Here is a 17,255-nt window from a genome sequence, read left to right as displayed (position 1 = left end):
TGATATGCACTGGGAGATTTGGTCCTTTGAAAGTTCCTTTAATCAGGCAGTTGTCTTGGTCAGGAAACACAGATTCTGTTTTGTGTTATGCACATTCTCATTATTTCCAAACCATTGATGAGGACTTTCTGTGCTATGGAGAAATCCCGTATGTAAGGACTTTGTAGTGGAAAAGCCACTAAAAAATATTTAGACATGAAAACATTTTGTGTATATAAATAAGCAGGCATCCTGATCATTGAGAATGATACATTAATCCCTGGTTTGATTAGGCAGGGTTACTGTGACTAAAGTCATCATACTTAACCTTTGCTTATGACTGAAGGCGTTCAAGATGGTTTTCCATCCTCTGGTACCAGAAACCCTCTCCTTCAAAAAGACATGATGTGCTGGGAAACTGACTGTATTGCTGCCTATCCCCTACCTTTCTCCTGTTGAAGTGGCTACTGATAGGAGGGTTCCAGAAAAGGGATGGCATAGCAGAGTAGTAGAGGAAAAAACCGCCAAGAAATGTTTTGATATACAGTATCCAAGACTAGATAGTTGTGATGTGTAACTGAAACTGGTTGAAATAGATTTGCTTATCCTTGAGCGTATGGATAGAAGAAGACAATAGAAGAATGCAGTGGATACAACAAAGTGGTACATTATCAGTAATGTCACCATCACCCTAAACGCACAGCTGTCTGCATCCAGCATATCTTGTGAAAGGTCACTTTTATGTGAAAGGCCTTATTCTGCTTCACCATAAAATCCACCTGTGAGATGGTGGGCAGGAGACTGGTGAAACTCATCAGCTTGGGTGCTGCAGCAGTAACTGATAGCTGGACAGATGATAGGAAGCTAAAGGACACTGAAGAAAAGATCTTTCTTCAAGTATATGTGTTTGAAGCTCCTGTACCACATAGATCAAGACTGTTTTGCCCTTTCAGATATATCAGAGGCAATTGCAGAGGAGGAAACCACATGAAAAGAAAAGTAATCCGGCCTTCTGCCACGCGTTTGACATTTTTTGTCTATTTGTGGAGCTTGGAGAACAGGAAATAGAATATATACTGACATGTTGACTAGACTGAAGATGTCTTAATTTCTGAGTAGAGCCATCTTCGCCAATACAATCTGTGAAGTACATCCAGAAATCTAATAATGGTGCTAATATATCTTACAGTGAGACACAGAAAACGCTTAGTTTTTTTAAAATATGCCCTGGAAAGACTTCTTATATAGTCCAAATAAAGAAGGGGCGGTGGCTCAACTCTCTGAGATTGATTTCTACTGAGTCATTGCAAGAGAATCAGCAGCTTTTGTTGGTGATGGATCAGAGGGATGGTTGGGAGCTGATAAATGTGTATGACTGTGATTCATCCTGTGTTTACAGCTGTTTCTACCAGGTAGCTGGCAGGGAGCAGGCTGGTGCAATACAGAATCATAGAATATCTCAAGTTGGAAGGGACCCATAAGGATCATCGAGTCCAACTCCTTGCTCCTCACAGGACTACCTAAAACTAAACCATATGACTAAGAGCGTCATCCAGACAGTCCTTGAACTCTGACAGGCCTGGGGCCCTGACCACTACCCTGAGGAGCCTGTTCCAGTGACCGATCACACTCCCAGTGAAGAACCATTTCCTAATGTCCAATTTGAACTTCCCCTGATGCAGCTTCATTCAATTTCCTCGTGTCCTGTCGCTGGTGACCAGAGAGAGGAGATCAGCACCTCCCCTTCCGCATCCTCCCTGGACGAAGATGTAGACTGCCATGAGGCCACCCCTCAGCCTTCTCTTCTCCCAGCTGAACAAACTGAGTGACCTCAGCCACTCCTTGTAAGTCTTGCCCTTGAGACCATTCACCATCTTGGTCACTCTCCTCTGGACACACTCTAATAGCTTGATGTCCGTCTTATATTGAGGTGCCTAAAACTGCACACATTATACACCAGTGCAGTGTAGAGTGGGACAATCACCTCCCTTGACCTGCTAGCTATGCTGTGCTTGATGCATCCCAGGACGCTTTTGGCTCTTTTGGCTGCCAGGGCACACTGTTGACTCATATTCAACTTGCCATCAACCCAAACCCCCAGATCACTTTCCGTGAGCTGCTCTCCAGCCTCTCGTCCCCCAGTTTGCACATATAACCAGGATTACCCCACCCCAGGTTGAGAATCCAGCACTTGCTCTTGTTAAATTTCATACGGTTGGTGGTTGCTCAGCTCTTTAGCCTATCAAGATCTCTCTGTAAGGCCTCTCTACCCTCAACGGAGTCCACAGCTCCTCCTGCTTTAGTGTCATTCACAAGCTTGCTTAATGTACATTTGATTCCTGTGTCCAGATAATTTATAAAAACATTAAAGAGCACTGGCCCTAAAACTGTACTCTGTGTTTTTAAATGCAAAGGGGTGCTGTGAAGTTTAAAATTCTCCAGTTTTGAGTGATCAGGGTGCACAGAACTTGTGACTCTGCACATGGACATTTGCACTGAGCAGAAATAGTATTTGTGGTGTGAACCAGATCTACACAAAAATAAAATTTGTGCTTTCATATCCTTTTTTAGGCAGTAGTAGAAATGGTTCATAGCAGCATGTCTTGGGACATCTGGGAAAAGCAGGAGGTTTTTGACAATATTAGTACTGTGTAAAATGAAGAAGAAATAATTTCTAATCCCTACATTCCATGTTAATTTTTCTGTCATGTTAAAGAGGTACATTGTCACTTTTATAATAAATTTCAATGTATCTATGAATTTTAAAATTTTTAATAATGGACTGGAAACCTGCAAAAATTGAAAATCTGTAGTTTACCGCCTTTCAAAGCCACTTGAGCTTATACACCGCAAGAAAGTAGGTTGTTATTACAAGACACGTAAGAAATATTCTCACTTGTAAGAAGCTGAAAAATACTCCGGCACTGAGTCAATACATTTCTATTGTTTACCTTCTGACAGGTCAGTAACAAATGGAATAATTTCAGCTAACAAGACCAAGCAGAGTTATGAGATCATGTATGCCTCCTGCCTGAGAGCAGTAAGTGCTATGGAAACTATTTTTCACCTTCCTGGAAAAGCATAACAATTTTTTCTAGATTTTGATTTTACGTTCCACTTAGAAGACTGGTTTCAAAGGAGAAATTGCTAGGAAATAACAGTGCTTTGAAATTAGCGTTGAATAGAGTTTGAGGGAAAGGCTGTCTTTGAATTCACATAAAATGTAAAATTTTAACAAGGTAAAAAGCTAAGTTGCATGTTAGAAAGGGGGAGTGTTTCCTGGGAAGCAGAAACTCTACTTAAGTAATCAAATAAACAACCATATTTACTGCAATACTACAACCAAGAGGGCAAACACAGCCCTTGCCTGTATAGCAAGAAAATCAGGTAAGTACACAAGGAGGGTATTTTCTCCTTAAATGTTTCAGCATAAAATCAGTAGAATAACATGAACACATGTTTAAAAAAACCCCCAACTATTAAAAAAAAAAAACACAACAAACCAACACCAAAACAGAAAGAATTTAAGACTGAGAAGAATTAAATTTGAGGCCTGGAAAAACCACCTTACAGTGAAGTAATGTTTGTAGCAGAAAGTAATAGCTTTTATTTAATTAACAGCTAAGTTCCCAGTGGGAGAACATTTTTCACAAAAGAACTTTGACCTTTCAGCCCACAACCTCAAAGAGACCACAAAATACCTTCAACAGCTGAGCCTGGGAACAAAAATTCAGGACTGCTGTATGCACCAGAAATCATGGACTTGATAAAATACTGCCTTTATGGCACATTATAATCTTCCACCGCAGCTGACCTCCAACCCATTTATCAGTGTTCCACAGCTGAAAATTTTCTCTCTTATTTTAGCTCAGAGGAATTCTTAACATTTTTATCTGCCCCTCTGGTCATAGGGCAGGTGATCATGTAGGGTAATCACTTTTTTCTCCCCAATTGTCTGACTACCACATTAGGTTAAAATTAAGAGTTTCTCTTAATCTGTACCTAGCTTGAAGTTTGCTGATTCTGTTCAGACCAACAGAAGGATCTGCATGCTTGAAATTTTGTTTCTTCCAACTATATCAATTGCCTAGTATTAATTTCCTGTTATTAATTCTACCTTCAAACCATATCTCATTTACATCCTACAGTATGCCGGTACTTTACAGCAGGCTCCCACTGTATTACTTTATCTAAAAGAAGCCTAGGTAATGATTGGATTATAGGCAAATATGCAACCACATGGCAATATAAATTTGATAATGTCAAGCTGCTCAAACTAGTTGGCAAAGGTATTAAAAAAGGGAACAGAGAAAGGCAAAAAGCTATCCAAATTCAGAAGAGAAAACTAGGTTTGTCATTTTAGCAGTGACGACAGTTGACTGTTGGTAAAACATGCTTGAAGTGTGGAGGCTTCTCCATCAAGTCTATAAATCAAAAGAGTTGGTAGCTCTAAACAGAAACTGTAGACACAGTGTAGAAATTATAATTTGGGACCCTTCAATCTAATTATCCAGAAATTCAGACAAGAATATAATGGTGCTTTTGGACCTTAAAATATAGGAATCTCTAAACAAAGCTCTGTTTGTGATCAGACCAAATAACTGTACTGAAAAAAAAAAGAAAAAGAAAAAAGAAAATGAACGTTAATGTGGCAAGATTTGCAGAAATTTTTATGGAAGCAATTCAAAAACTTAGATTTACTGAAGTCTTGTAAAGTTTATTGAAGGTAACAAGCTTAAAAGAAAGAAGAACTTTTTTACATGCTACTTAAAAATGAAACTCCTTGCTACAGGATCTTGTGGGACTAGAGGCGTAACTGGAGTTACAAAGAGATGACACAGACATGGATAACAGTTCTAGTGCTGGATGTATTCAAAATGATAGTCCAGATGTAACTTGGATTTTGTAAGTCTCTGTTCTTGTTGTGTTTTGTATATCCTTTCCCTAATAAAATTCTGGTTCTCTGCTGCTGAAGACATGATGCAAGCCTAGACAGACCTTTCATTCTATTTAGTATAGTGGTAATGGTGGTCTTATAAGTGGAAAAATACATGGAAATTGGGAATGATGGAAATACTTTTATCTTCGAGTCCCCATTGGTGTCCTGAGTTCCTTCCTCTCTCCTTGGATAGAACTATTCTTAAACTATTTGGAGATAAATGTAACATAGTGTTAGTTATACCAACTTATAACATATGCAAGAATGCACAGTTGCTGGAAAAAGTGAGTTCGTTCATACATACATTTCCACAGATGAAAGCATATTTGTAAAAATTACAAAAGACTAAAAAAAATGATACAGACCCTTTTTACCTCTCTCTCTTTCTTTTTTTTTTTTTTTTTTTGAAGGGGGTGGGGTGTGGAATGCTACAAAATAGTGTATTTTTATTCCCTTTAGTTCAATTTCCATTCAGAAGTCTGCATTTTCATTTAGATTATTTCTAAAGACACCTTCTTTTCATATATACTCCATATCATCAGAAATACATAAACTGGTAATGCAATTCCTCAAACTAAATCGTTAACGGATTATCAGCTTACTCATCACACCTGCAGTATTTGCTTTCTTAGCATTGTATTTGGGAAACCTCAGGTACTACTGGTTAAACAACACATTTGATGACAACTTAAGTTAGGCCTGAAGAAGCAGTGCCACAGGGCTGTAGAATCATCAGCAAACAAAGGCTAAACAATAATGCATCAAGTTTCAGTGAAGAGGTCCAAAGGGAGCTACAAGGACTGCCGTTAGAAGTTAAATCATTTTACGGTATGCACAGGAATGAAATCCACATATACTAACACTTCATCAACATGTTAGAAAATAATATGAAAGACTTCTGAGAAATTAGACATCTAAGTAGGAGCTTTCGACAGGGTTCTAGAAAAGGTCATGAATGTCTGATTTTAATCTTTTCTGATGGGCTGATCCCCATCTTATGGCATTCCTGAAAGGACAGATATTGTATATCAAAAACGTTATGGTTTTGCACATGCAATTTGGCCAGTGTCAGCTGCCGATGGGAGCAACTCAGTTAGTGCATTAAGAGTCTACGTACACAAACTCCAGCTACTTGAAGTCTGTAAAACTAGTTCAGTATCTCCAAGAGTTAACAGAGTGGGGCACCACTCTGCAGCCATCTTTGCAGCACGCTTCTGTTGTACATAAGAAGTAGAGCAAATCACCATAATCAATCTAAAAGTAATGCAGGAATGGATCAGTGTCTCCATTCTCTTACTTGAAGGAAAAAGTATAATCTTCTGATTATTTGGAATTGGAAGAGGATTTTCTGGACACGGGTGAAATCAACACAATTATGAACACAGATGATGTAGAAGCTGGTAGACAGTGGGTGAGCAGAGCCCGTATGAAAAATGGAAAAGGAAGATTGGGAAGTTTTCTGTGTACTTTCCTTCCTCCAGAACAACAACAACAACAAGATAATAATGGTGAACAGTAGAACAGATTACCTAAGAAGGAAGTGCAAAGAAAGGTGATTGACTTTGGGGAAGAAAAAAAAATAGCGTCTGTTGCTGCGGCAAAAGCAGTTAAGGATGGCAACTGTCAGAAGAGCAGACAGGATAAAATCCAATTAAGAAAAAATGCAGAACAACAGAAGTGACTAAAAATGGCAGTTAAATAGAGGTCCTGAAGATGTGGAATGCTTCAAGACACATAAAATCAACCTTTGAAAAGATGAAAAAGGCAAGGCAGCATGTCTGATAGGAATACAAGAAGATGTAGAGATGAGTGGGGGACATGACTATTGCAGAAGCGTATAGTGGATTTTGTATACCTTTACTGTCATATAGAAAGTCTCTCAGGCACATAATGTTCTAAAGAGAATGTCATTGTTTTTTCTGCAAATTTATGGGCATTATTCCAGAAAGGAATGCATATAGGGAGAGAAAGCACAGCATTAGTCAAGGCAATGAATACTGAAGGAGAAAAAAATAATAAATACAGAAACAACAGAACTCTGAGAAACAAACTCGGAATGGTGAAGAAGATAATACGTATTTTAAATCTAAAGAATAAAACACAGCTGCCAGATGTATGCTTTATTAAATACTGAAATGCTAACATATTTAGGAAAATGCTAGAGAAATGGGTCTCAGAATTGTTGTTAGAACCTATGACATGCAGAGAAAATGGTTCAGTAAAATAAGAGAAGAAATGAGAGGCATAAGAAAAGAAAGTGGGATTGCATTATGTTCCTGGAACACCTTTCCATATGACACGTGGGGCAAGAAAATGGTATACAGTGGATAGATTGATTTAGGCGACACATATAAAGGAAGTATGGAGATTTTATAGCACAAATCCTGCCAGAACGAAGCGAGGAATGTTACATGGTGGATATCTTTATTTGAGTGAAACCTCTTTTTGATATGAGCTGATCAGTTATTTCAGGAGAGCATCAGAGTAGAAGTAGCTCAAACTAACACAATGAAGTGCAGAGAGAATAGAAGACATTCACTTTCTTTTTTTCTTGATCATTATTTATTATCTTCTACACTTCTCCAAAAATGCCCAAACCAACAGCTGTCAACAAGATGTACTTAATATGAACTAGGGGAATAGTCCTTCATAAAGAACATAAGCATTGATCCATATTACAGACAGATGGAATATCAGATATCACTGCCTCCATAATTTTGTCATACTAACTACATAACTACTTTAATTATAAGTTATCAGCCTGACAAATAGAAATTATTAATTTTGTTCACATTCTATGTTATGTAGAAATAGTGACAATGACAAAAATATATGGATCTGTATTTTGACATCAAATACATTATACAACTGTAATAAGTATTGCAATTGCAAAATTATATAAACTCTAAATTTTTGATTTGCAACGAGATGAGTCAAACTGGTATAGGAGCTTTTTTGAAAGGTTACAGGACATATTACACACAGACTGATATACAGAATGATTCCTGTCAGTAGAGACTTTGGACTGTGTAACCATACAGTATGGTGACAGTATTAATACTAAACAGGGTTATATTATTTGTTTTTTTCACCTCATCTACATAACTTTTCATAGCCATCTTGCTTTGAAACAGTGCCTCTAGTTTTCTGGACAGTTATTAATTATCTCCCCATTTTCAGAATTTATTCCTCTTTACAAACATTAATGATGATTTTTACCCAAATGAGCATTTCCCCTTTAAAGTAATTGAAAACTAAGCAGCTACTTAACTATGAAATCAGCTACTGAGAAATTTTATGTTCACCACTTACATCATTAAAGGAGAGATTTTGAAATTACATTTTTTCTGCATAGAAATTAATAGTTCCAAAGCACTACAGTCCTAAGCTATATCAGGACTCATTCTTCAAGTACCTTTATTAATAATTCATGCCATGGAAATCTTCATTCTTACCTCTGCGACCTTCTTCACAGAAAAAGAATTTCAAATTGTGGATGATTTTCTTCAGGTAACAGTTTGGGTCTGTATGCTAAGTCTCCTCTCTCTCAGAATAGTTCTCTTTTCATGGTTTGGGTCATTATACATTTTCCCAGGCTTATAATATTTTTATAAACAAAAGCATATTGTAAAGGAGTACAGAGGAGATATTATTCCTTCTGAAGAGCTATTATCCTTAACAGCCTCTTTTTAATGAGCTTTTAAATTTGTTTGCTTTCTTTAAGCTTTCTCAGAAAAAAATATTGTTGTAGAACAGCACGTTCATGAATATACTCAATAATCTTTCTTTTCCAATAATAAGTAATGCATGGAAAATGGCTTCGTTGTTCATTAAGATTACAGGCTAGCCGAGGCTCCAGGTATTATTACTTAATGAAGAGCACTTCAAGATAAAAATCTCAGAATCTGTTGTCTGCAGATTTCAAAAGCGTGTGTTATTGATGCTTTTGAACTTTACAGAAACTTAATGGAACTCTCATTCCGAACCCGTGCTGGCACTTTTGAAAACACCTTCCACAATCACTAAGTTAATGGGACTTAGCCTGGCATACTGATTTTTCAATATAATTACAATCTTTTCTTAATAAGCACTCCAAGTGGGCAGAAGTACCCAGCTCACTTAAAAGCAGGGAAGTTGAATTCTATCCGTAAGTATTCCACTAACTCACTCCGTGACTTAAAACGGTTACCAAAGCCAGCAGTTTTAAAAGCCAGCAGCTACACGAAGGTACTAAAAAACACTTCAAGGAAAGATTTACATTGACTGTAGGAGGCTCTGAATCAGTCTGCAAATGGCTGATTAGTAAAATGTGCTGCTGAATACTTGCACTAATTGCTTAAGTCAACAACAGATGGAGGAGTTGGCATCCATGGACGTAAGGCCACTCCTTCATATATCCAACTTTAGATGTGTAAGTATGAACATTTGAGCTCAAGCTTTGCATCCCAGCTTTTCAATCAGTAAAATAAGTCTTAAGGAAACCCCATTCTCACATGTCATAGCGAAAATGCTATTTAATTATCCATACATCAGCTGTGTCACAGACAACCGCACATGCAAACAACCGCCGAAATGCCCCTTTGGCAAGTCTGCTCCCCTGGCAGTCTCAGCCCTCCGCTCCTGCTCCACTTCAGCCTCTCCACACCCAGCTTCCCGCACTGGGCTCCCTTCCTCACCAGCAACCGCCTCCGCTCCCAAACCAGCCCCCTCACACCTACCCAAGATCCCAGCCTCCTTACCCAGCAATCTTAAACTACGTTGCTGTTCAGTCTTCTCCCCAACTACCTGCAGCCAAATTTTATGCCCTGTTCCATACCTAGGAACAGGAGGGCCATGCCAATGAGAAAAAGGTCACCAGGATTTTCAGTATAAGAAAACAATCTACTTCATTTTTTGAAAGAGCAGAACTACTTGGGGTGAAATTTTCCTTCTCTGTCATACACATGTGGACACACACAAATACACAAAAGTTCTGCAAAAGAAAATAATGTTTTGCCCCAGTGAATTCAAACGATACTAGAAAGATTAGAGCTGGAAAAGATATTAATAACTGGAACCATTCATGGAGAAAATTTGGAACTGGAAGATGAGGAAGGAGAGTTGCGCTTCGAAGCCTAGAAAGTGGACTGTCTGGGAAAGGGATGTGTTAGGTAAGATGAATAGGTGCACTGCCAGTTCTGCCTGTGAGGCAGAGAAACATATGCAAAATCATCATAGAAAAACAGGTAGCTCCAGTGTTTGAATATAAGAAAGTAGCAAATTAGTATTTTCCAAGAACATGATTAATGCTCTAGTAATAATTTAGAAACAAACACCAAGCAGGAATATTTAGAAGTGCAAATTAAGGACATATGTATCACTAAAATATTCTGAGTGTACCAGCATTTTTTTCATTTAAGTTCTAGTTGCATCAAAACCTTTTTAATATTAATGAAATATTTAAAGTTAAGTTTTTCTCTTCTTTTTCTTGTGTGCCATAGTACAACAAAACAAATGAGTTTGCTAGTGCTACATTTGAGTGCTTTGAAGAAACTGGTATTATTTAGTGACAGCTAATAAAAGAGTAACTGCATGAACAGTACAAATAACAAGATAAGTATTATGGTGCCTTAATGCATAAATAAAGAATCCATTTCTGACCATTTTCCACATAGACCATTTGCCTAATGAAATCAGCCTTCCTTCCTCTTCAAAGTACTGATTTGTATTACCATGGTTGGATGAAAATAGCCTTTTCACTGACTCAAACCGCTCTCTCTCATTACCACTACGTTCAAGCATACTGCAAAGCAAATTCAGTCATACAGCCAGCCCGATGTTGAAATAAAAAAAAGTCCCATCTGATTATCTGAGCGAAAGGTTCCACATCTGAACTTTGTACAGTAGGCAAAACTGTATTAAACTCCTCATATGCAGAATTCAACAGGGATACTCAACATGCAGTTTGCTTGCACGCACCCAACGAAGGCAGAAAAAACAAGGCTCCACGACATAAACAAGCTCAGGGGAAGCAATCCAGCACAAACTTTGCTCACAATCTCACTCATGGTATGCGTATAAGTATTGGGAAACCCCTACATTAGGATGGAGGGGCTACATTCTGACCTTTTGGGGAATCTGCAATCTGAAAGCAATGGCATTACAGCGATTTAATGGAGATTAACAAATTTCTTTGATTCCATTATTAGTATCTGACAGTCCATGTGCAAAATTATACAGCTTTTCTCAAGTGTTTTAGTGGATGTGTTTTCTTTCTTGAATTTAAAATTAACAAACCTTCCCAGTCAGCTTTGAAAGATCATCTCCTCCCATTATCTGCATATCTTGCATAGACTCATCATTCTGAAAGAAGAAAGACAAAACTTTGAAATTGGGTACAACTGTAAAAAATAGAAGTATAAGCATGTTAATTTTTTTTTGGATCTTCCACAGTCTTGGTTACCAGTATTTTCTAACGCTTGTTAGTATCAGTGTGACAAAACCACGCTCTCACTCGTTCTTGTGGCTTCTATCATCTCCTGGTTGTGTTTAAGCTAACATCAAGCTCCAGGCTTTACTGAACTAGAAAAAGTTGCCTCTTTCTTTTTAAAGTAAATAATGTCTCCTTGCTTGCTATTTCTTAATATGACAAGTGTTGAGTAACGTACTTGTCCCTTTCACAACAGGAAGACAGGAGGATCTCAACACTTGACCAAACACCTGTAAGCACATTCTTTTTTTGGAACAGTCTTTAGAAACACAAGCGAAATGTGCTTACATCTGTCACTCACACAGAGAACTCAGCTATTTTTGAAGACATTCACTTGGTTGGTTTTTTTTCGGGGGCGGGGGGGGAGGGGAGTTTTGAAAAATTATCACTTGTTTCTGTGTGCCATACAGTTTCAAGAGTTTTGGTTTTGCTTTTTTAGCTAACTCAAAGATAAAATCCTTGAGGTTAATTCCATAAAGTAAAATACTGCCAATCAGGTCAAACTAAATGGAACATAATAGTATGCCTTGGTTTTTTTATTAGAAAAGGTATTTTTAAAAAAAAATCAGTAAAACAACTTTTTTTGATAAATTTGTTCTATAGACATTTCTAGTTGAAATTCATTCTGGTAGAAAATTCTCATCCAGTTCTAGTTCAAATTCATTATCAGCAGCACACAAAGTTAAAATCACAGAAGGGAGACATATGGAAGCCCTACTTTTAAAGGAAAACAAAGGAAGCCTTAAAGAAGGTAGCAAATTAAAAAATATACAGTCATGACCAGGCTATGACTTCCAGAGAAAGCAAGAGAAAAACTAAGGGCAGTTAACGTGTGTTTTTTGCCAAAATGGTGCATGTGCTAATCTAGTCTCCCTACCCATAGGAAGACAGTGTTAGTCCAGTTTTAATAATAGCTGCAGTACCAGAACGTGACACTGTAGTTTACTAGTAACATCAGGAAGCTTTATCATTAGAAACAACTGACAAAAATGCAATACTTGAATACTTTGCTTTTATTTCATAAATCCAGTGCTCTGAAGTCAAATGTTTTTCCACAAATAAAGAATGGGACAGCAGGACTTACAGGGTAGGTGAGGATTTACTGGGTGAAAGGGTTTATAGCTACTCCTCTTCCTCTCAAAAAGCAGCACCAGCAGAGGTAGCAGTAGCACGCACACGCCTGCCATGCGGCACGGCTACAGCTGCACGCCTGTGCAGATGGAAACTGCATCTGCCCACACTCACAGCCCAGGTGGCAAAAGTCCAGGGACTTCCAAGGCACCTTTGCAGCCAGTTGATCACAAGCAATCTGGCATCCCCAGGAACTATTTGTGGTCCCCATGGGAATGAATTGTCTAAATTAATACAGCCTTCCTGAGTAACTTCAAGTAAAGGGTGCAGAATTGCCCTGATGACAATTTCTCCAGGTTTGCATGCTGCAGATGCACCAAAAGGGTCCATTGTTACTCAGACACCACTCCCCAAAAAGCTCTCACACCACAGCTCTGTAAGAGGTCCTCAGCAGTCATTGCCTTAAAAGACAAGTTTTAGACCTGCCTTCACTTTTTCTCCACCGGATCTAGGAGCTTTAGATTCTTTTCATGCTGCTCTGATTTGTTTCCTGGGAAACAGAGCTAGAGCAGGAATGAAGGTTACATCCCATACACTTTCTAATATAAGTTTCAACATTTCTCTTATTTTTGTAAAGAAAAACAGGAAGAAAAAAAAAAAAAACAAAACCAAAACAAGCAACTGATTCCTCAGAATATTCTTTTAAAGCTAAATAGAAAGTGGAGATAGAGAAGATTTTACATTCAGGCTAAAAAGCATAAGCCTTTTGTTGCAGAGCAAGACAGGTCACTCTTCCAAAGTCAGGGACATATTCAGGTCAAGACTATAAAAAGCAGATAGTTTCTAATGATGGCATGTGTAACCAAGGCAGTCACAATTTTTTTTTTTCATTTCCAAATGAGAGAGACTGGAATTTCAGTAACAAACAACACACAGGAATTACTGAAGGGGCAGTTAGCTCTTAGTTGCTAGTTAAATACAGAGAGAAAATAAAAAGATAACAGTGAGCTGCAATGATTAATGAATTTATTTATTTTTAACTAAAAAAAAAATCTCTTTTCAGCAGTCTTCACAGCAGCACTGTTTCCTTTGCATTTGGTATTTCTGGCTCCAGCTGAAAGGAAGATGCTGAAATAGCATCTTCATTGCTGGCAAGCAGTTAAGCAAACACAAAAGCCATTGAGAGCCAAGGGATCAGAGCATCCGTCAATCTGGATATTCACACATTGGATGTTGTGACACAAACGCACACAATTATGAAAATCCTCGTGTTCTGACTGGAGAACGATCACTGTCAGAGGACAGGGCTGACTGTTCACTGTGCCTAAAAACCATATATAAAAATGCAGTTCAGAACCCCCCAGCTGAGGTGCTTTCAAAAAATTGAAAGAAATTACTTGCATCATGCAGTAGGGCAAGTCTATTGCAAAAAAAAATTCAGATCATTGATTTTAATGCCATTTATAACTATAATTCTACTATAACTCTACATTCATCAATTAACTTATATTGTAAAATACATACCTGCCAAACAGCAAGACTCTATATCACAATGTCACATTACCATAATCACAATGTTCATATAGATAATGGGCACACTATGGTTGCCATAGGAACCTCTCAATGCTTTTTTTCTGAATTCTCAGTTTATAATCTCAAAATAACACTGCACTAAATGTTAAGTATAAAGTACAATAAATATCAGGAAAGAAAAAATAAATTGTTACTGTTTCATTCAGTACCAATTACTGTCAATTCAGAGCTGTTTGTTTAATTTGCATGGTCTCAAATCATTCAGAGCTGCTTTTTTCCTTTGGGAGTTGTTTCATACCTCGACACAACTGATACGATTGAGTCTCCAGGACTTATAAATGCAGAGACATGAATCAAAGGTTCATTTTCTATCTCCCAAAGTTCGTCAGTACTTGCTTTCTAACATCCCTAAACCTTACCAACACTATTTTTGTTTAAAACTAAATATAATGTCCCAGATAGGGACATATCAAAATCATACTGTTTTGGTTAATGCAGCCCAAAATTTATTGCAGCTCTTTCTAACAAGACATGATGCATTTTGTCGTATCACAAGCTACACTGCAGTTCTGATTTTTTTTCTGTATTTAATAAATCTGCATTTTCCAGGATAAATCTCAGTTTCGTTGGTTTTACTTGGTATGTTGTGCTTTTTCACCTGTTCATCTTTGTTTTATTATTTTATTTCATTCAGACCTTGTCAATATACCTCTTCAAATCCTATGCATACTTGATGAATGAAAGCAAGAATGTTGCTATTTCCACCTCTATTTTTCATAGTGTGCAAAATAAAACTTTGACTTTCTATGTTGATTGGAAGTATAGATATTTAAATTCCATCTATACTAAGTCATGTCTTTTGAATTGGGTGGGGCACAGAATTATTACATCTCTTTTACATCTCCTGAGATCAACACTTGGACATAGTTCAAGTTACAAGTGAAATGAGTTGGGTGGTCTCAGGAAAATTTGTTATAAACACCATTGCTCATCTGAAAATTGCACCAAACTGTGAACATCTGTTACTCTTCTAAAGAAACAGAATCTGGAGTACATTAATACTGGGCTCACTGAAACAATCATGGCAAAAAAAGAAGCTCTAACATAACAGTTTAAATGCATAACTAAATTATGAAATATGGGCACCAGGTCATTATCACACATTTAGTTACTATAGTCTGCACAGTTCCTATGGAATTTCTTGGAAAAAATGCGATTACCTTTCTCTCCCAAAATTCGTCAGGGAAACTCTTAGCAAAGAAGGATGTGACCATCGGGCCTGTTCTGCTTTGCTTTCTGCCACTTGGGTGATACAGCAGATCCACCAACCTGAGGATTTCCATGAGGACAGCTCTCTCACTTTGCACCATCATCCCATCTCCTGCAATCCTGGGTTTTCCAGGAAGGTTTTGATGAAAAAGAAGTGATTGACAGACCATCACTTTCAGTTGTCCCTTGGAACTTCAAGCCATTGAATACAGAGCATCTCTAAGGCTTCCCTTATCCTTCCCTAATGGCCAAGTGAAATGGTCAGGACAGAGTTACTGCCTGTGAGGTTTCTAACTGTAACTGACTCACAATTGGCAGAGTTTGAAAAGCAAGAGTCAAGCACCACTTCACCAATAGGTTTGGTGCAATGCGTCCACAAAAGCAGAGCAGAGTTCAGATTCCACATTTACTTTGGCCTCACCTTTTTATTTTCCATTAAGACTGTCATTAAGGCTGCATGTGATCTATGCTGCTTCTGTTCTCACAGGGTGACCCATGACCTTGAAACGTCTTCATTAAAGACACGATTATTCTATTCCTAATTTAGCTATCTGAAAGTTAAGACATCTAAATCTATGCATCCTGGGCTCCCTTCATAATCAATGGAGAAAACAAGATAGATCATGTAAATCATCTGTTTCACCATATGGGATATCTACAGCAAATAACTTACACCTAGACATCTAACAGTGAGAAATGTGTAGTTAGGTGAGATGAATCCCAGCTTAAGAGATGAGATCAATATTTTCTTCCTAAAAGCCTCACTGAGCACTCAGAAAGAAATTATTTTCAATCGCATTTACCACAGGCACATAAGAAGCCATGATCTTGACTATCGTCCATTAGTAACATCCTGAACTATCCACTTAGGCTCTGTCTCACACAAACGTTTAACACAGTTCCCCTCGGTACCACTCCAGGACAATTTGCTTGCATGTTTGCTCAAAGGTTTCATTTTAATTCAAGTGAAATACATTTGAGGAGGGATTTCAAAAGATATTACTGCAATCTAATATTTCTTCCAACTTATGTCACGAAAAAAATATTAGCAAGCAGTCTTTGCAGATTTGTTGCAAAAACATTACACTGGATGATTAATAGGGCTCTGCACTCTAAACTTGTTGGTGCAGAAATATAAATTTACCTATAGGGTTTACCCACTGAGTAATGAAAACAATTGGATGTTATGGGGGGGGGTAGTGATTCATGATCGTCAAAAATGGAGCCTTAACGAGCCTCAATAAAACAATAACTTGCACTTGATACTGGAGGAAGGATAGCAACTGGGTGAGCTACACTAACAGTAACTTTGAAGGTGATCTAAACAGCTATATTTTGAATGGCACTGAGGAAACAAGGTATATGGTATTAAAGCCAAAGAGGAGATGAAAATTACCTAGGTAATGAATGATGAAGATTTGAACAAAATTCTTGATAGTTCATACAGTAAAGAAAAGCTGAGGCTTTGAAATATCACACGGACACAATTGAATTATGAAATGGATATATGTTTTCAGATACATGGCTACAATACACTGCTGCAACAGAAATTGAAAATGACAGAAAACACAAGCAGAACTGTATACTCTGGCATACAAATTAATACATATTACAAATACGTTTTTCAGTTGAGAAAAAACAGAACGCTCGGATGAAAGCAGAGCAGATATGACAAGAAATTACTTTCCAGTTAATAGTTAATACCTTTCAAAGACGAAACCACAGAAGTAGTGTCTGTCACACAACTTTTAAAACAAAAAATATTAATTCTATGTGACTTAGCTGCAGCAAACTGATCCATAATATAACCAAGATTTCTGCATTTAAAAAAATAGCATTGCAGAAATTAATTGCAGGTATTGGCAGAGTTTAGATAAATGTATCCACAAGTATAAAGACTTCTGCTTTGAAATTATATACTGTTTAATAATTATAATATATTTTGCTATATGACCAAGCTCTACTATCTCAGTCATGAACATAATAATTAAAATG

General features: G+C 37.5%; 1 protein-coding gene across 2 annotated transcripts in view; it reads right to left on the bottom strand.

Moving 5' to 3' along the window:
- Positions 1-17,255, bottom strand: part of PRTFDC1 (phosphoribosyl transferase domain containing 1) — a 45,626-nt gene that overhangs the window by 9,017 nt on the left and 19,354 nt on the right. The window contains exon 4 of one of the 2 annotated variants that reach the window (XM_082498854.1): positions 11,195-11,260. The exons of the other annotated variant lie outside the window; for it this stretch is intronic. Within the exon in view, the coding sequence (XP_082354980.1) occupies positions 11,195-11,260 (66 nt within the window). The remainder of the gene's footprint in view (positions 1-11,194; positions 11,261-17,255) is intronic. 2 annotated transcript variants of the gene reach the window in all.

This window comes from Vanellus vanellus (assembly GCF_965231255.1).
Source record: "Vanellus vanellus genome assembly, chromosome: 2".
In the NCBI taxonomy this organism is placed as follows: domain Eukaryota; kingdom Metazoa; phylum Chordata; class Aves; order Charadriiformes; family Charadriidae; genus Vanellus; species Vanellus vanellus.
This window is presented reverse-complemented; position numbering and strand designations above follow the sequence as displayed.